The following is a 21,297-nucleotide window of genomic DNA, read 5'->3' on the forward strand; positions in this document are numbered from 1 at the left end:
CTAAGCAATTGCTTATGAGGTACTTGGGGATCATTCCTTCCAGCTTCATGTTTTAGATGTTTGCCGTTGTGATGGGTGGGCAGGGACTAGAAAGTGAGACAGTGGGGAGAGGGTCGTGGTTTTGCTTGTGACTTATATAAACACACATATATACATGCACACACTCTTATTCCCAGCACAGACACCATCAGCCTTTATGTTGTTCATGTGTATAAGTATTCATTCACTCATTCACTAATTCACTAATTCACTGGGTATTGAAAACCTACCGTATTCCAGACTCCATCATGGCGGGTAGGTTGAGAAGCTCCTTATCTTCAGGTGGCTTAGAGCCCCTCATAGGCCATGCAGCATGTCCTTCAGAAGCAGAGTTTTTTGTCCATTCTTCACTTGCTGTGTGCACCCCACATCGTACCTCAGTACTTTGGGGGGTGTGATGAAGGCACGGATAACACACCTTCCTTGGGATAGCCCTGCTTTCTGTGTTACTTTTTGTCCGTTGGTCCGTGTCCACCCAAACCACACCTCTTCCTTTTGTCTGGGAGAACTTCCTTTAGACAGTTGTACAGCTCCTTTGAGCCCCTTATGCCACAGTATCCTGCGGATGGATGGCTGGGAACGTAACTGCTCTTTGGGGTGTGGATCCCGTTAGGTTGCAGCGTCAGAGGAGTTCTGATATTTACCTCCCTTGTTTCTTGAATTGGATATATCTTTGTAGGTTTGCTTTTTCCACTGAATGTTTAGTGGGCTTGGGAAGCTGGCCAGTGTGGGACCCCAAAACCCATGACCTCTCTCAAGTCTAGTTAAAGACTGATGGAGATGTAATCTAAGGCCGTGGAGGTTTTTACACTTCCCTGATATAGCTCTGGACTCTGTTGCTTTGCTTTTCCAGCAGCTGCCCACATGAAAGCCACTCCAATGAGAGATGGTGCTGGCAGCCTCTCTTGTTCCCTAGCCCAGTGTTCTCAGAGTTTTTGGAAAATGAAAATGAAAAGCACTGCCTTTTCAGGAAAGAAAGGGGGGCTAGTTGTGGAGATTGTGATTCTAGATAACATCTTTTGTAAAAGATGTAAGTGAATATCCTTGAGGAGAACTCCATTCCTCCTTTACTTTTGTTTGAACTTTCTATTTCAGTTCAGATTTAGCTAAATTCTGAGGTTGACTCCATATTGGTGTGATTTATATAGCAGGCACTTCATCTCTGTCTGGCTAGCCTTTTCCCACCATTAACTTAGCCTGTCAGGTTCCGGGCTGTGAGGGTGAATTGAGAATGTCAAAGTTGAAGGGGACCTCGGGTTCAGCTCAGCAAGGAAGTTTGCGTTTTTTTTATCTCTGGCTTTAAAATAGAATTTGTGTTTTTTTTGTTTTTTTTTTTTATCTCTGGCTTTAAAATAGAATCACTCATGGGGCGCCTGGGTGGCTCAGTCCCTAAGTGTCTGCCTTCGGCTCAGGTCATGGTCCCAGGGTCCTGGGATCGAGCCCCACATCGGGCTCCCCACTCCATGGGAAGCCTGCTTCTCCCTCTCCCACTCCCGCTGCTTGTGTTCCCTCTCTCACTGTGTCTCTCTCTGTCAAATAAATAAATAAAATCTTAAAAAAAATTCTTAAAAAAACAGAATCACCCAAACAACATTTTTTTTTCTTTAAAGTACCTGTATCCTATATCGTGGTCCCACCCCAGGTCACTCGAATCTGAATCTCCAATGGTAGGGTCCAGGGAATAGGTTTTTTTTTGTTTTTGTTTGTCTTGCTTTTGTTTTGTTTTATTTTTAAAGCATCCAGGTTGAGAGTTAGAGCTCTAGTCCAACAATGACCTTTTATGGAGAAATTGATGATCAGGTGTAGAATCTACTCATTTGAAGGTCACCAACAAGGTCACCTTTCGTGTCATTTGGGGATCTTTTGCATACAAGGGACAAAAAGCAAGTGGTTCCTGTAAATATAAAGCATCCCACAGGATCAGTTTCAAATTACCTCTGTCATGGGCTTAAATTTTGTCAACAGAACTGATGTATAGATTTTGCTTCCCTTGGTGTGGCTACATTTTTGAACTCCTCTGCTGATCTACTTGACCGCCCAACCGGGCTCCTGAGGCTCCTGTCCTAACACTGGCAGGAAGAAAGAAGAATCTCTCTGACTGGCTGATGTCCCCATTGCCAAACAGGTCGTAGGCACCAAGGGCATAGTTTACAATGATTGGCTAGCTTAAGCCAAACAAGGCCCGGCCCCTGGAACTGGCAGGGATGGGCTGACAGGACATGGCTATGCACTGCATGACTTGTGGATAGGTGAGTGCGGGGTATGATGATTACAGAATCGAAGTCTTTGCAACAAATTTCTACTATATTATTAGGTATTTTTAAAACACTCCATGCCCACTGCTGAGTTAGTTGCTCTGTTCACAGTGTCTTGTGTTGTTTTTGTAACAATGCTGTGAAGTTGTTGCTACTTGTAGCACCATTTAACAGGCAAGGAAATTGAGGCTCAGCCATGCACCCTAATGGAAGTCCCATTGCCTTGTTCAAGACAGTGCTTTACTCATTACCTTGATAGAGGAAGGATTGTTTGGCAATAATTATTTAGAGTGAACTAGCTCTGAGAAGCATATTAAACAGATGCATAAAAATGTTTCCTGCATGCACAGACAATAAATAAGCCGAACAATTATTTATGTAGCATGCTTTAGTGGAGGGAAAAAATAGATTAGGAGTGTAGGAGATGGAAAATTTTATTTTTGATCCCTAGAAGCTTAGAATGGTCAACTTCTTAGAGCTCTGCATGGCTCATCTGCAAAATTGTAGGATGGGCTGGATGGTGGATACCTAAACCTTCATTATATTTTAAAAATGACCAATGAGCAAACATAAATGATACCAGATTTACTTTTTAGATATGTGCTTGAATTTTACAAGATTCCTGTTTCCCTGTAAAAGGCCCATGTATCTATGGAGTATCTTTGTTCTTAGTTCAAACATTTTTTCTTTTAAAGCCAGTCTTTGGAGTTGACATGCAAGCATAAAACACAGATCTTCCTCCACTTATGATGGGGTTACGTCCTCATAAACTCATTGTAAGTTGAAAATATCTTATGGTGAAAATGTATTTAATACACTCAACCTACTGAATGTCATAGTTTAGCCTAACCTGCCTTAACGTGCTCAAAATGCTTACATTAGCCTACGGTTGGGAAAGTCATCTAACAAAGCCTAGTTTATAATACAGTGTTGAGTATCTCATTCATTGAGTTTGTATGGAAAGTGAAAAACAGAATGGCTGTATGCATGCAGATGGTTCTAAGTGTGTTGGTTGTTAAGCCTTGTGATCGTGGGGCTGACTGGGAGCTGGGGCCTCTGCTGCCCAGCATCACGAGAGAGGATCTTACTCTACATATTGCCAGCCCCGGGAAAAGATCCAAATCCAAATTCAAGGTTCCATCCTGCTGAATTTGTATCACTTTATTTTTTTTTTTTTTAAGGATTTTATTTACTTATTTGACAGAGAGAGGGGGTAGCAAGCATGCATGAGCGGGGCGGGGTGGGGTTGGGGAAGCAAGGGCAGAGGGAGAAGCAGACTGCCTGCTGAACAAGGAGCCTGATGCTGGACTCGATCCCAAGACCCTGGGATCATGACCTGAGCCGAAGGCAGGTGCTTAACCGACCGAACCACTCAGGCACCCAGAATGCGTATCATGTTTGCGCCACTATAAAGTTGAGAAATTGCTAGGTCAGTCCATCATAAGTTGGGGAATGTCTGTACTTTACACGTTTCCTAATTTGCCATCATGGTGACATCATTATCATTACTTGGACTAATTCAGAATAGAGAATGTACTGTTTTCCTGGTGCCATCTTAATCTTCAATTGAATCTACAGCTCCCCTAACCATTTTCCCCTGCTTTTTAAAAGAACACTTGATTTTGTTTGGGTGCATTTAAATATTAACATAGACATCTGGGATGTATTGTTTGAAGTGTAATTCCATTTCATTTTGGATTCTGGGCACCTGTGGTATTTGTCTTCTTACAAGTCAGTGCATTCGGGTGTGGGCTCACAAGAAAAGAAATTTACATTCATGAATTGGGTGGGAGGGGAGGATTTTGAACACTGTAGCAGGCGGATGGAAGCTCTCTATAATGGCAGCGAAGATTGGATTCATTATGAGGTTTCAAAAAATACATCATTAGCGTTTCTTTTCTGAGCATCGTTGGCCTTGTGGGTTTCATATCTTCAGGTGTAACAGGTGACTCTTTGGGCTACAAAGGATATGGAGGACTGGTACTCACCATGGGATGTCTCCCAGGCCTTAGACCATGATGTGTTTGGATGGCAGAGGCCCTTGCTTTGATGTAGGCGTGCTTATGTTCGGTTGCCTGATGTGCTGCATGCTTACCTGTGTTACCTGGGGCCAGTCACTTAGTGTCTCTGAGCCTTAATTCCTCCATCTGTAAAAGAGATGGAATGACCCTTTGCTCTATGAGGATCATATAAGGCTCAGAGGCCTTTTGCAGCTAGGACATAGGCTTATACATGTAGTCGGAACAAAGACCTCAGGTTCCAAGTCTTCCACTACTAGTTGTATGACCTTGGGCAAGTTAAAGGTACTTAACTTCTCTAAGGTTCGATTTGCTTATCTATAGAATGGTCTTGTTATTGGGACCACTGGGTCTATTGCCTGGTTGTGTTCTGCAGATTATGTAAGATACTATATATATATATATAGAGAGAGAGAGAGAGAGAGAGAGAGAGCTTAGTGCCCCGTGCTTGGTGGCCCAAAGATTCATTGTAAGCTACTGTTAGTATTAATATTAATCCTGGTCGTCTCGCTAGGTTATCCCATAGCTGTTTTTCTGTACAATCAGGAGGGTCTCTTCCGTTATCCCTGAGGTCTGTGCTTCTGGGAAGTCGCCGGTGGTGTGTTGGACACCCTTTCCCTGTCCAGTGGAGTGAAGACTTTTACTCATCGTGTTCTCCCTCTCTTCCAGCCTTGACGGAAGGCTACGTTGGGGCCCTGCATGAGAACAGACACGGCAGCTCAGCGCAGATCCGCAGGCGCAAGGCTTCAGGCGACCCGTACTGGGCCTACTCAGGTGAGTGGATGGGGTCCGGCCAGACTCACACCGGTCAGTGACCATCCCGTTGAGCTCACTGGAAAGTTCTCTTTGAATCGCTTTCACGCCAAACCTGTTTGTTCAGACCTTTTTTAGTTCCCTAAAAGTTGAAACACTCAAGCCTGTTTTTCCTCAAGGTTCTAAGTACCTTAATTTCTCTCTCCCACCTGTTTTCTCAACCTGCTTTCCCCCCTCAGTTTGCATTTATTTCTGAACTTTACTTGTTAATGAGTGATTGTACCAAACTGGTCATTTCCCCGAAGACCCAGCCTTTTCTTCTCTGTCTTTTCAGTAGCTGCAATATCAGAAAGCAGAAAATAGAGGGCTAGTCTTGAGCTGCTAAATGTCTGCTAAATATTACAAAGCGTCACATATCAAAATGATCTGTTATACTTTAATCTAAAAAAAATGCAACTTTATTTTCAAATCAGATCTTGTTAGTTGAATGTATTTCAGCCCTCTATGGTATTCTGCAGTTCTTTTCATTTTTGCTTTTAAACTTTTAGCCTTCTAGCCAGTGAAGACCGAGAGCATTGTTAAAGCTATGTTGAATATTACATTGCAAATAATTTTCTTACGTTCTAAGGGGGGGGAAATGAAGACCTACAAGAATATACAGATGTTTCTGGATTATGTTCCCAACAACTACGAAAAATATGATAGGTGGATTATTATTTCTAAAAGAGATTTTGATGCTCCAAAATATATGGAAAATGTAGCTAATTGAGGAGCAATGGTTGAGGAAGATAGATCACTTTGGAAATTACTTCGGCACTAAATAATTCAAGTTATTTGTCTGAAAAGGCTTGAAGGCACGTGGTATTAGTATTAATAATAAATCTGTGTTTATGCAATGTCATTGCGTATAGAATTGAGAGGCATTATTTTCATAATGATGCTCTGGTTTTAAATCCTGAATTTCCACCTGCAAATCTTGTTAAGTTTATGTCAGTATAAAATTTATAGGCTTGATCTTTAATTATGCCTTATCTATTGGCTTTTTGCATCCTTTTGTCTATTGATAAATCTCCTGCCCCTACAGGGAGAATAGCCTATCTGTTTTGTTTTGCAAGGAACAGATAGTGATTCTGAAGTCTTCCATCACACCCAACTCCTTGTGATTAGAATTATCTAATTAGAGGCTTTTTGTCACCATTTCTGATAAATGAAGGGAATTGTGAGATGAAGGCCAAAATTACATATATATATAGCTTCTTGCCAAGAAACCGAAAGAAAATTTATCATTTTGTTCTTGTGGCTCTGATATCAGTTAGGAAGAGGCATAAAGTGGCCTGCTATTTACAGTTCATCAATTTAGAATAACAGTGCTGTTAGTCAGGAAATTGGAAGTTATATCCCATCAGCATCTCCAGTTGCAAATGGCAGTGAAGAAATGAAAGTGCTAAAACTTTCCCCATTACTCAGTTAAGAATGGACATAAGTGGTGCAGTCTTTGGAATGAAGCAATTGTTGATATCCTTAACTCTAGTGGACTTAATGAGTCTCCATTTTGCATTTCTGGAATGCATTTGGGAACCGCTTCTATAGGTGGAAGGGCTAAGAGTTTGGCTGCAGACTTTGGCACCCCTTTTCTGTAAAAAAGCCAGACAGTAAATATCTTAGGCTTTGTAGGGTGTGGGGTTTCTCTTGCCACTACTCAACTTTGCCAGTATGTGCAAAGGCGGCCATCGATAATGCTAGATGATCTGGCTGGGTTTCCATAAAAATGTATTTATGAACACTGAAATTTGAATTGTATATAATTTTCATGTGTCAGAAAATACTATATTTCTTTTTCCTCAATCATTTAAAAATACAGAAACCATTCTTACTTAGGCTATATTAAAACAGGTCGCAGGTTGGATAGGGTACACAGGCTATAGTTTGTCAACCTCTCTCCTGTTTGATTTTTTTTTTTCTGGGTGGGATGGGACAGTCATATGAGGAATCCCCCAGAAGGGTATAGACTGGTTTGGAAGAACCGGTGAAGTCACTTGCTTAAGAGCGAAATGGAGAAAATAAAGCGTCAAAGGAGAAGAAAAGAATGACAGGTATCCATTGATACCTTATGCTTTCAGCAGTTGTTCCTGAAAATTCTGCAGGATCAGTGGTCGCTTCACACCAATATGGTGGAATAGTGATTCTTGTGTCAACAAGGCTTGGGTCCATCAGAGACACTCCTTAGCATTGGGCCAATAGACAAAGAGCAGGAAGGAGTTGTTACCTGTCACTTTTGATGTTTCAGACCCAGGCCTTGAAACCACAGCAGACCAGAGGTCGGCTCTTAGCTGCAGGTACATAGACCTCTAGGCATAAATGCTGCTTGAAAAGTGGGGCGGCCAAAAGAAAAGCTCGTTGTTTGTAGAGGGAATTGTTTTTAAATTCAGCTAAAGTGAACCAGGCCATTTCTGAAAAGATGGGTTTAATCGTCCAGATTTTAATTTCATGCCTCTAATTCACAGATTTGTCTTAGTTCCTCCTAAGGTCATATTGGTGCTTTGGGGGTATGGTGTGTGAGAGTATGAATTTTTTTTTAATTTTTTTTTTTAAAGATTTTATTTATTTATTCATGAGAGACAGAGGGGGAGAGAGAGAGAGAAGCAGAGGGAGAAGCAGGCTCCCAAGGAGCAGGGAGCCCGATGCAGAACTCGATCCCAGGACCCTGGGATCATGGCCTGAGCCGAAGGCAGACGCTTAACCATCTGAGCCACCCAGGCGCCCGAGAGGATGAATTTTGAAGTCATATGGGCTGTGGCTCAAATATAAATTTTATCTTGTAACATCTTTAGGATGTTGGGAGGACATTTAATTCCTTGGAGATTCAGTCTCTCCGTCTTTGAGATGGGGATAATTAGCAGCACTTCCCTCATAGTGTTGTTTTGGGGATGAAATGAGATGATATGTGTGAAAAATGTACCATAGGCTCTTGCATCAAGTATCTAATATTCCTGCTGTTTTAGACACTATTAATACTTTCGGGCTGTTGATGTTGTTACTGGGATTGTCGGTGGGTAACTGTGATGAACAGTGGGTGGGCACTAGGTTATCCTGAGAGCTAAGTAAACTGAATTTTGTCACTTACGATTCATAAGAACTCCCCATTTGGTATTTGGGAATGAGGGTTTAAACAAACTATCCTCAAGTTCAGGACTTGGCAAATTATACAAACCACTGCTGTTTTTGTGAATAAAGTTTTATTGAAACACAGCCATGCCCATTCCTTTGGCTATTGTCTATGGCTGCTTTTGTGCTGGGGTTGAGTAGTTGCTACAGACTGTTTGACCAAAAAGCCTAGAATATTTTTATCTGGCTCTTTAGAGAAAAGGTTTACCAGTTCTTGCTCACATTGAGATCGCTTGGGTTTTTGAGCAGATGTTAGCGTGACTCAGAACTGTTCAGAGATTTGGAAAATGTCTTTTTTTTTTTTTTTTTACCCTCCCTTGCATTTTATCTTGAGCTGGAATGTCCTCCAAGTCTCCTAGTTAGCATTCAGAGTGAGTTGGGTGATCCTGCTTTTTGGAAAGGACTTGGGAGGAACAAAGATATGAGTGCAGTGGGATGTGCTTCAGGAGATGGATCAGGGAGGTGGGTGCTTGTTGGCGGTTCTGGGGCCCCTTGCCCCTTGGTGACTGTGTGTCCTGCTCATTAGGTTGCCTTTTTGTGGGTGGGGTTTGGTGCCTGATGCTGACCCAGTTACCCCACTGGCATTCCCCCCAGTCAGTTGAGGAGAGTTGCAGAAGTTTTCGAGCTGTGGATAGCTTGTCTTTAGGAGATTGTCACGATAGTAGTTCATTAATATTAGTGTAACTTTTACATTAGGACTAACCAAGTTATTTCAACTTGTCTGTATCACTTTGAATAATGCACACATCCTCATTATATTTGAGATGCTAAAACCTTGACTTCTGTAGGCTTATTAGACAATGCCGTTGTGAACACCTACAGCTTTAGCACTGAGGACTGTTTATCGAGGAGCCTGGAAATATGTGCTGTGGTCCCATTGGGATCACCTGAAGATTGGTTATCTCTCTGGTTCTTAATTTTGTCTACTGTAAAAAAGGGGGTCATAATATCTGAATTCAATATGAAAGCATCATGCATAAGAGACATGAAGTGGAACATAAATTTAAGATACTATTATCGGTAACTCTCAGTAATAGCTTTGTAAGTTCAAGATTGCTGTATGTCTTTGGGTTTATTTTCCTTATTCCAAGACAGGGGAAAAAAGGGGAAAGACCTCTTTATACATACATAATTCATACAGAATTATACTGGGAAAAAAACCCCAATACATTGAATAAGAGTTTCTCACTGGAAATACTAAAACAATTTTTCTGTTACTTTTATTTGACTAAGACACGGGTATTTTTCTGTGTTACTTGAAGTGATGACAGCTCATGAATTTCGGAATTTGCCCAGAACGTCTGTAATTATTACACAAAAAGTAACAAGTGCTAGGTAGGTCATTGTTGCTGGAAAGGGAAATGAGAAACAAATCTCGAGCAAGTTCAGGGGGAAATTGGAGGCATTTTTATAAAGCTATCTGTTTCTTCTCCTCCCCCTCAGAGACTTGGAGAAAAAAATAGGTTGTGGTTTCTCCTCCCATCCTTTTTTTACTTCCCGCATTTGGTTTTCTGCATTTCGAATAATCAATGTCTCATGTTCCTTCCATATAGAAAGATTCTATGAATCAGTACAAGGGGGACAATTCTCATTGTTAGAGGAATCCAACATTGGGACATGTAATGACCAAAATTCCCTGTAAGAAGTGTCTGGTGTTGTGCTGAGGAGAGGCCAAGCAGGATTGTTCTAAGAGGCACTCCAGCTGTGGTCAGGACATTGTAGGAACAGACATCCAAGGTCCCTTTTAATTGCCCCGGGCTTGATGACTTGCTCAGCTGTAAAATGGAGGTAAAGAGAAGGACATGCCTTGCTGGATGGCTTTGAGGATTAGAGGTAACTTATCTACGCACCTGGCGGAATTCTTGGCCTCCGCTCTGGAGTGGAATACTTATTACCCATCTGGCTCTTAATTATATGCCACCCCACTACATTATTCATATAAACATCTTGTTTTATAATGCGCGTGTATGTGTGTTTGTGGTGCATGTAGGTGTTAAGTTTCATTTTCTCCAGCTACGTGTCCAGTGCTTGAGGGCAAGGATTATAGTTTATAATTCCTTGTTGTTTTTTTTTTTTCCTGCTGTGTGTCAGAGTATCTCATTTTGTGCATATTTAGTGCATATTTTTCAAGTGGGTGAATGGATGTACCGATAAGTGAATTCGTGTCAGAGTCTTGGCTTGAGAACACACTCGGGGGATCCTGCCATGAAATTTAGATAAAGCAGTGGGTGATTTACAAAAGGTTTCACCACTGGATCCTTTTAAGTAATCAGCTCCCCTGGTGAACTTAAGATATAATTAAATTCCTAAAATATCATTTCCATGCTTATTTTTAATCGTGTCTATAAAAAGAGTAAAGCAAAATATACGTGCCTGCAGAAGTCTGCCTTTGTCCTGAGAACAATGGAAGCCACTGTAGAACCTCCGAGTTTGATATTAATATTGCATTATTTGCTCTTCTCCTAATGCCTTCTGTGAAGTTTCTTAAGGGAATCATTTCCCTGGAGACACTGCATTTGCAGTAAAGAGCTTCTGATCCAACGGAACCATACTGTTGGGGAGGCATCAGTCTTGAGATTCATCCTTCCAAGTCCCAGCTCAAAGTTACCTCCATGTTGATGCCTAGCCTGACCCCTCTCTCCCTTATCAGTCTCCCTTTATTTTTTTTATAATTAATTTATCTCTTCTCTATAATTCCCTATGACTCTCTTTATTGTTGTAAGTAAAAGATTTATTCATTGAACACACTTACTAATTGCTTACTGTATGCCAGGTGTTGTACTATAATGGGAGGGGTCAGAGAAGCTCCCAGAATTGCTGCTGCCAGATCCCAGCCATCGAAGATGGGCAGGTGTTTGCCAGGATGTGCAGACGCCTTGAGCCGTGAAATGGCCTGGCAGTGACTGGGGAGCTCAAAGGAGCTTAGTAAGTATAGAGCATATGGCAGGGTGGACAAAGTTGAGGGAATAATGCAGCGTGTTGGACCATGAAGGGTCTTCACGGTATTCTACTAGTGACCTAGAACATCTATCTGAGGGTTATAGGGAGGCATTTCAGGGTTTCATGGTGGAAATGGACTCAGTTGGTTTTATATTTGAATAAGACACCTCGGGTTGTAGGGTTAAGGATTGGTCAGCGGGGGAAGAAGGCAGGATGAAAAATGATGAAGTTGTGTCATCAGAGATTTGAGAGATAAAAGGAGAGAGTTCATGGGAATTCTTACTATTAGTATGTGGAAGGGAACGTAAAATAAATAGTCTAGGATGATCCTGGGGATGATTGAAGATGGCACTGCATTTAATTTAAAACAAGTAAAGAAGAGTGGTGGGTTGGTTGTGAAGGTAAACATTTTGGACTTGAACCTATTAAGATACAGTATAGAGTTTTGTCCATATTTCTTATACTCTTAAACTTTCTCCTTGAACAGAACCTTTGTCTGTAATTACTCTTGATATTTCCCTATTCTTTCTTAAATGTTTTGGAATAGGAGGGCCTCAAGGTAGGGAACACATTGTAGAACAAACTGTTTCTTCCTATAGGTACTCTTTTTTTCTTTTACACATGATTTGTGATTACAGGGATAGATCGGGTGAGAAAAAACACATATGGTCACACACTAATCAGGACTTTATGTATAAAAGAGAAAAATGTGTTGCCATATGCTTAAGATACCTTGAGCATTTTTCAATACTTGGCCGAGTTTGGCTTCCCCCCGCCCCTACCAGTTTGAAAGAAACTGTTCTCATATCTTAGAGATGCCTTCTTTTTCTTTTTTTTTTAAACTTTCTTCTCATCTTTGCCACCTGAGTTCTGAAGGTTTTTGGCATCTTCTCTCTGAAGATGGTTTCACAAGTGTTTGCAAAAGTTAATGGATGCTATCGTATGCTATGAGAGGGCATCAATAAATTCCTTAGGGTCCTCGTGACCCTTGGAAAAGCATCTTAGGAAGATGAAGTATTGTTCAATGCTGAATTGGTATCAAGTAGCATAGATCTGTGATGACCGTTTCAATTGTTGCTCTTATGGGACATTTCAAATGCGGCTAACAGGAAGCCTGAGAGTTGGGTTTTAAATGGACTCTGAAGGTAGCAGGTTGGTGGAGTCTTTTGGGAGGGCTCTTTGGCAATATCTGTGAAAATGTTAAATATTGATAGTCTTTGATCCAGCACTTCTGTTTTTGGGACTTTGTCTTTTAGAAACACTTGTGCACATCCCCAGCATGACATTGTGTTTAACAGCCTAAGTCACCGTAAGTAGGGAGTTGGGGGAATTGTAGTATGTCCTTATAATGAAAGTCATACTCCACATCCACCAAAATGAGATAGGTATAAGATACATTAAAATAATGTGGTGAGGGGTGGCTGGGTGGCTCAGTCATTAAGCATCTGCCTTCGGCTCAGGTCATGATCCCAGGGTCCTGGGATCAAGCCCCGTGTCTGGCTCCCTGCTGAGCGGGGAACCTGCTTCTCCCTCTCCCCCTGCTTGTGTTCCCTCTCTCACTGTGTCTGTCTCTGTCAAGTAAATAAATAAATAAAATCTTTAAAATAAAATAAAATAATGTGGTGAATAGGGTCCTATTAATGAATAGAGCTGAGAGGTCTGGAGACTGTACGCAGACGTTAATTGTGATTATTATTGAGAAATGAGGGATTCTGCCTCTTTTACATTTGTATCTATAATACTTTAATATCTTACAGAATTGTATCTAGAACACTTAAATTTCTTATACCAGTGCATTCATAATATTTCCTAAAGTAACCGTTTATTGCAGAATAGATGGCTGGATTGTATTAAATTTAGGCAGTTTCCTTTGAAGCAGTTTTGAGGAGAGAGGAAGAAAGGAAAAACTAAAAGGGAAGCCAGAAGGGAAGCAAAAGTCCCTTTGTCTCTTTAATTGGCTGTATCCAAATTTTTTAGGTGAAACATTTCCCTGGCATTTCAAATATTATAAAATGCTGATACGAACGATGCAGAAATTAATGAACTGATACTGACTCAGTTTGAAAATGGACATCAAGATTTATTGAACAAAGCAGTAAATATTGACCCAGGCAGAGATAAGGTCAATATTTGCTTTGATACAACATAAATCTCAACATTCAATAATCTATAAATTTAGTGTCTATAGAAGGCATCCAGAGTTACTATAATTTTTTCATATCTGTGATGGGTCAAAGTCAAATATCTTTTTTCCTGGTTTCAAATTTGAAAGGATGATGTTCTCTCCTTTGAAACTAGCTCGTTGGGGGCAGGGGTGGGGGGGGAGTGTGGGTTAGTGGAAGGACATCATTTACTTATTTATTTTTTAAAGATTTATTTATTTATTTATTTGACAGAGAGGGACACAGCGAGAGAGGGAACACAAGCAGGGGGAGTGGGAGAGGGAGAAGCAGGCTTCCCGCCGAGCAGGGAGCCCGATGCGGGGCTCGATCCCAGGACCCCGGGATCATGACCTGAGCCGAAGGCAGACGCTTAACGACTGAGCCACCCAGGCGCCCCTGGAAGGACATTATTATTTTAAAATTTCAAAGGGAAGATATACCTCGCCTTATACATGCCTTAAAAACACTGGAAAGCAATTATCTGAATGTGCTCTGTGATTTACTTAAAGGCTACTCATCTTTTTTCTAATCTGACACTATGTACTCATTTATTATATCTGATTTGGTTCATAAAACCCACTACCCTGACTCTATAAAACAGGGAAATATTCTGTCTTTCCCTTTGGATATTGTTAAGCAATGTTACATGGAATTTTTTTGGCAAATAAAATGTCATTGGTATATATCATGATGAGTAACACTTCACTGGCCTTCCCCGGGTTGAAATTAAGTTGAACTGCGCTCCTATTCTTAATCCTGTTGTCTCTTCTCTTGTTGGGGTAGGCCTGGTGGCAGTATAAAAGGGAGAGCTGTTTTGCGGATTGTGAACTTTTATTACTGCCCATATATAGCTGGTATGAATGTCTAATATGTGCTTAAAGATTGGATTTTCTCCCTGTTTATTTAAATGCAGAAGGGAACTCAGCCCACAAGGTCAAGTGTAATAAATCTTGTACCTGAGTAGAAGTCTTTGACATAGTCCAGTTGTGGTCAGTCCACCTTGAGTGTTCTTCCAGTCTGATGACAGTGTGAAGTGATGTTAGCCTTCAGTTGTTCGTTAAGTGATCCTGAAATTAATCTCACCGCCACCATTCAGCTGGTAATAATCTCCTGTGACCTTACTTAAAATCAACAGCATTAAGGGTAGTGAATCTTCTTGGTTGTCTTTCTTGCTATTAAAATTTAACCTGTCTTCTGTTCCATTTACAGTAACCCCATTTTCTATCATGTGACTAAGACTTTGTTTAGTGGTAACGTATATAACATAGAACCTTGCCTTCTTGAGAAATACTTTGTAGTAGTCAAGTTAGAAATCCTTACTTTTCGTTAAGAATACTGCAGTGTATAATAAATAATGTTTTTCCTGAGTGGAGTATTGAATGTGATTTTATGTCATATGAGAAATGACTACCTGCTATATAAGAACCTGACTTTTAACATAATAAAGGCATTTCTTCTTGAGTTGTTTATCAAGGAGAAACTCACGGCATGGAGCTAATAGGTCTTTAATACTTCAATCACTTGCCAGTATCTCTTTTTAACAGAGACAGGTCTTGCCCAGAGCCTTTAGCTGGGAGAGTATTTTAGAATTTGATCTTGTGGCTTTTAGTATTTTCTGGTACCCTTCCTATCTGGCAGGCCATGCTAGTTTTCCATTCTGGTTTGTTTAATTTCCTGTTAATTATATATTTAAGGTTTTATAAGAAGTGAGCCAGTTTAAAGAAAGAATTAAACTTAGCATTTGTACAATTGGTGTTCCAATATGGCAACATAAATCGTCTTCTCTAGGAGACACTGTTACTATCACAGAAGAATTGAAAGCCTCTTATTGCGTGCTATACAATCAACTTTATCTGGGATGTGAACAGTCACAAAGGGTAAAGAGTTTCCATGAAGTAGCTTAAAAATGAAGGAAGATATTTAGTGGCCCACTTTATATAAAGTATGGCTTGCTGTATGTCCTGGTTCTAGTGCAGCCATATAAATTATTACAAATCTTAAAATACACAGTGGGCGAAGCCCCCTGAATTTCCCCTCCCTCACTTCTTGGCCACTCCTCCCATTTTGATACCTTCCCAAGATCAAATAGTGGACCCATCCTCCACCATCATTGTTATTGGTTATTGCCTCTGATTTCGTTAAATATTTTAAATAGATGGAATTTCGGAGTGAAAGGGTGTGGGTGTGGTGGGGTATGTTTTTTTTTTTTTTAAGATTTTATTTATTTATTTGACAGAGTGAGAGAGACAGAGAGAGGGAACACAAGTAGGGGAAGTGGGAGAGGGAGAAGCAGGCTTCCTGCCGAGCAGGGAGCCCGATGTGGGGCTTGATCCCAGGACCCTGGGACCATGACCTGAGCCAAAGGCAGACGCTTAACGACTGAGCCATCCAGGCGCCCCTGGTGGGGTATGTTTTATGCTCTTCAGCCCACTTAGTGAATTCAGTTAACCATGACATCTTCACTGGGCTTGGGAAGCCACTTGATCCAGTTTTCCTGTTTACATAGATTCACATTCTCCCAGTTGGATGGCCCATTTTCTGGGAGGAAAACAAGCTCCTTCTAGAAGCTGCATGAAAACTTCCTACTCCCAAAGGTAACATTTAGTAGCTCTGCCCCAATTATTATTGGCCTCGTTCCCCCCTGGAACCCATTTTTCTCGGTCCCACCCTTACCCTAGTTCCAAGGGTTAGGACAATGTTCTTCCTTCTAGCAGGCATGCATGCTATTAGTACATTTGGTATTGATTGGTTTCTGAGAAATTTTAGCAGGAAAATAAAGTATGAGCTTCTTCTAGGCTGTTTGAGTAGTATCTGCAAAGATGAGAGGGGCCATTCTAGCGTGTTTCGGCTCCTGGGACTCAATGTGATAATGGAGGTATTTTCTCCTCACTTTTGTGAAGTACATAGTCCGCACTCTCCTCTTGGGGAATGATTTTGACACTTTTTGAAGGTCCTGTGGCTTTTACATTCTTACACCACCTCTTAATGAGCTATCTTATAACATCTTTTTCCTGTAAAGATTGCCCTTACCCTCACCATCCACTAGAGTGCGAAAAGGAAGTTTCAACACTCATGGCCAATTGGACCACATACCTGCTGTGTCCGAAAGAACTCGTCAAGATTTGCTTTCCTTCATCCTATGAGCCCTCCTGGCTGCTGGCAGTATTACCAGGATTTTTTCTCCCATATTCACACAGAAGTCATTTCCGGGAGCATGTCTGCGTATAAGGATTTGTTTTTGCATCCTTGACTGTGTTTTAGCCTCTGGAAAAGACCTCCTCCCTCTCTAGCCTTAATAATAAGAGCAATTTATGATCCAACATAGCCCTCTAGAGGCAGGGCACCTCCACACAGTATCTTTGAACTCTGCCATCTTAAAAGTATACTCCATGTTGTTTTACCATCTGTGGGCTTGTTCCTTAGAGTCACTTTCCTCATGCCTTTAATACAGCTTCAGCAGTCCCAGAAGTCACAAGCTGAGTGTACCAGGTCCGGAGAAAGAAGAGAAAGTACCCCCTTATTGCGTCTCTATTTAAGCGCAAGTGAAATGTTCTTCCAGGCACCCCACCCCTGGCCAATCAACCCTTTTCTCTCATTGGTCAGAACTGGATCACATGTTCGTGCTTAATCCAGTCACTGGCAAGAACAGGGAATGCACAAGGTTGACTTAGACCCATCAGGATTTACCCAAGCGTAGTAGGGGGAATGGCTGTTGGAGGAGTAGCCCGTGATGCCTGCTACCTTCATGATCTTTTCCAGATCTCAGAAGTGAAGCAACTGTGGTGCCAAATAAGGGAAGAAATTACAGGAAAGATATTTCTTTACTTTTGAAGTGAAAATGTGATTTTAGAAGCCTGACATGGTTGCACATAAGATAATAAAGTTTCCCGAATTTCGGGTGCTTTACGGTGTTAAAGGTTGCACTCTCCAGTTCTATCACCACTGGCCATACTTGGCCATTTACATTTAAATTAATTAAAGTAGATAAAAATAGCAGTAGCCAGACTTCAAGTTCTCAGTAGGCAAAAGTGGCTAATGACTATCTGGTCAGGCAGTGTAGATATAGAACTTTTCCATTCTTGCAGAAAGCTCTATTGGAGAGTGCTGTTGAGAGGATTTAGATATTATAGAGAAGCCAGCAGGTACATTTATTGAGTACAGACTGTCTCAGGCACTGGGCATATTGCTCTGTCTTAATTGATATTCAGACCAGCCCTCTGAGATAATGCCATTTTTTGCAGGAAGGCAAAACTTGGTTGGGAAGTGGCTTCCCTGAAATAAGATGGCTTAGGATTGCTAACCATGAAGGAGCCTCCAGAATCGCTGATTAAGCCACTGCAGGGCCATGAGAAAATTTAGTTACCCCGTGTGAAACCTGACAGGTCCCTTCATAGCTGGGTAGAGCATAGCACACATTCCTGTTTTTTTTTTTTTCCATTTTTTAATTGAATTGTCTTTATTATGGCTATGTAGAAAGTCTTAACATATTCTTTTTTTTCTTTAAATTTTTTATTGTTATGTTAATCACCATACATTCCATCATTAGTTTTTGATGTAGTGTTCCATGATTCATTGTTTGCGTATAACACCCAGTGCTCCACGCAGAACGTGCCCTCTTTAATACCCATCACCAGGCTAACCCATCATCCCCCCACTCCCTCCCCTCTAGAAACCTCAGTTTGTTTTTCAGAGTCCATTGTCTCTCATGGTTCGTCTCCCCCTCCGATTTACTCCCCTTCATTCTTCCCCTCCTGCTATCTTCTTTTTTTTTTTTTCTTAACATACATTATAGCATACATTCTTAAGAGATCACTTTTAACAAGGGAGTGAAAAGGAAAATAGAGCTCTGAATGATTGGCAGGTCATCATGATCCAGCATTTTGTCAAGTGTCAGCAGCTTAATATGGGATACGAGTTATAATAATGTTATAATAATGGCCATGGAGTCCTCATCTTCTGTGAGTGGATTAAACAAATCACATCATGTGGGGGCCTATAAATGTGGGTATATTTATCTAGACAAGTCATGGTGTCCTAGACTTTCTACAGAGCAGATGGCTGTTATGTGCTTTGTCCCAAGCCCTCTTGGACATGTTTAGATATAAAGACAGATTTATATGGTTGCTGACCCCAGGAGTGCAAAGTTTTTTCTCCTTTCTCTTTCAGAAATGAATGGTTAATGTTAGTGACACTGAAGGTTAAATATACCAAGATCTAATATATTTATCCTGATACTGTTATGGTAGGTCTTTGGAGAGTTTGAAAAGCTGTGGGATCACTCTAATGTCAGGCTGGCCCAGAAATATTCTTTCTTTATATATACATATTTTTTTAAAAGATTTATTTATTTTAGAGAGAGAGAGAACACGGGAGCCCCTATGCTCGGAGGGGAGGGAGGGGGAGAGGGAGACAAATCTCAGGCAGACTCCTTGCTGAGCTCAGAGCCCGATGCAGGGCCCATCTCAGGACCCTGAGATCATGACCTGCACTGAAATCAAGAGTTCGACGCTTAACCCGCTTAACCGACTAAGCCACTGAGGTGCCCCAAAATATTCTTTCTTTAAATTGGGATGATAACACCTTATGAAAATACTGACACATTCATTTAGATTATGTTCAGACATGTGTTGTTCTTAGTCCCCACAGTCTGAAGCTCAAGTCCAGAAGCCTGTTGATGGTGAAGGTAATGTGAGAAGCACTTGTCTGCCCAAAGAAATTTTGGAATTATTTTAGCTTCTTTTGCCCACCTTGGATTCTTTCTCACATCCCCGACTAATTCCAAAGGACTTTCCTCAGTCATTGATGTTGACAAGAGACTTTATTTTGGAGTATTTTTTTGTTTTAATTTTTTTTTCTTTGATTTTGAGTCTAACATTTCTGATTGATTCCACATTTTCTGGGTCCCCATCTGCATATGAAAAGGAATGGATTTGGGATTTTTAAATCCGGTGAAAATACAAACTGTTATAAAAAGGAAAGTATGTTCCTGTCACAGATGTATTATCTAACACCATTATTATATTAAAATATAGTTTCCTAATTAAAAATTCTGGATATAAAACAGCTACTCATTTTTAAAATGTGTGACTTAGAGTAATTACCACGTTCCCCCCCACCCCGACACACGCTCCATTTTTTTAATATGTATTTTTTAGTGGTAAGAATGCTACAGTGTATTCTTTTACTGTATTTTCTGGTGGCTTATTCAAATACATAATAATTTCACTGTAGTAAATAATTTGTCTTAATTTTCTTCAGGTAGACAACCCAAAATGTATAGATTCTCATTTAAGTAATTTGTCTAAAGGTTGCTTCACTGAGCACTGCCCTTTGCAGAATGTATTTTAAAGGATAGTAAGAGCATTTAAAGTATTCTTTCATATTAATTGCCTGGCATTTAGGTGGCTTCAGTTACTTTAATAAATTAGGTACAGGTGTAATATAAAAAGTGGAAAATACAGACTTCCAGGGTTCACAGACACTTCAGTGGGTTGTTGAATGCTTAAAATACAAGTTCCATACAAGTTCAGATGAATATTTGATACTTGATTTTGAGTTTCCATTACAGAACAGAATAGATTTATGCATTGGGAGGACAGGAAATATAATAATTAGGCATATATTAATTGATTTCAAATTTTTGTCTGTGAAATAGTAGTCATAAATATGGTTATTAGAATCCATGTTTATGGTCTTGGGATTTGATTCAGAGAGTGAGTTATTCATCAAAACAGACACTAGTCCTACCATTTATCACAACGAATCATGAATTTATATCTCTGTAACTCACAGGTGTGATATATGCCTTTTATTGGTAGGAACGTTTACTACAGGAATTAATTTTAGACATTGGGAGGCTTTTATAGCCATTTTAACTGTTACTTAAAGATTTAAACAATTTTACTGATTTCTTGGTGTTAGCCTCTTGGAGTAGAATTTTTGTGAGCAAAAAGATTATCATTAGAACAGAATTGTTGGAGTATCTCTGTGTTAACCTCAGTACTGAGTCTCAGGGTAAGAAGTCTTGTCAAGGGGTAATAAGTAGAGGTGGTTGCTCAGCGTTGTTCCAAAGTCTCTGCCTGGAACATGAAATCAGTGGGCTGTTAAAAGACTTTCTATGGCAGGAAGGTCCTGTGGCGAAGGAAGATGGGGAATTCCTGGGGGAAACACAGCAATGTTGGTTTCTTTATTGCAGGACTTACCAGAAACTTTAATACCCTACTCTTGGACACCTGACCTTCACTGTGCACTCAGAGGAGAGGGAAAGGGCGTGTGGGGGCAGAGTGTCAGTAGGTTAGGTAGGAGATTGGTTCTCGGGAGCTGGATTCGTGTCTTCTGCCATCATTATTTCCTAAGAGCTTTGAAAGGGCCATGCTGGTACTCTAGAGTATGGTTACTGAGAAATTTCAGTTGAAGAGGATGAGTTTCACATGATTCACACATCCACTATGAAGTGCAGAGATATATATGCTCGTTTTAAAGGAAAAGCCATGCCCATGTACATCAGAAATATTTTCCATTTTCTTCCTTACTTAGTGGAAATGGAACATTTGTGTATAAGAGAATTCCTTGGGGGACAAAATGCCATTTAGTTGAGTGTGATAAAAATATGCGTTCAAGTCACTATAAATGAAAATATTTACAAGAAACGACTACATTTAAATTTATGGACACGTATTTTGTATAATACCTTCTTTAAGAGGGTGATGATGTATGGGTTTGTGGGATGGTTTTATTTTATATTGAATTTGGGAATAATAGAATTGTCACCAACAAATGGGTAGATGAAAGGAATAAACCCCCTAAGAAGGGAATTTGCAATAACATGGAATTAAAGATTATTGTCAAACCAGACTACACATAATTGGTTCTTAGCAGTGAAGATGCCCGGGAAGATTAAGTTTGAATATTAAATTTCAGGAAGGAAGAAGGGTAGATAGTATGGAGAGAGAGATGAAAATAAGT

General features: G+C 40.5%; 1 protein-coding gene across 5 annotated transcripts in view; it reads left to right on the top strand.

The window, feature by feature from the left end:
• Window positions 1–21,297, top strand: part of PTPRG (protein tyrosine phosphatase receptor type G) — a 699,320-nt gene that overhangs the window by 170,496 nt on the left and 507,527 nt on the right. For all 5 annotated transcript variants that reach the window (XM_027587463.2, XM_027587464.2, XM_027587465.2 and 2 more), the window contains exon 2: window positions 4,982–5,086. In XM_027587463.2, the coding sequence (XP_027443264.1) occupies window positions 4,982–5,086 (105 nt within the window). The remainder of the gene's footprint in view (window positions 1–4,981; window positions 5,087–21,297) is intronic.

This window comes from Zalophus californianus, chromosome 1 (assembly GCF_009762305.2).
Source record: "Zalophus californianus isolate mZalCal1 chromosome 1, mZalCal1.pri.v2, whole genome shotgun sequence".
Lineage (NCBI taxonomy): Eukaryota > Metazoa > Chordata > Mammalia > Carnivora > Otariidae > Zalophus > Zalophus californianus.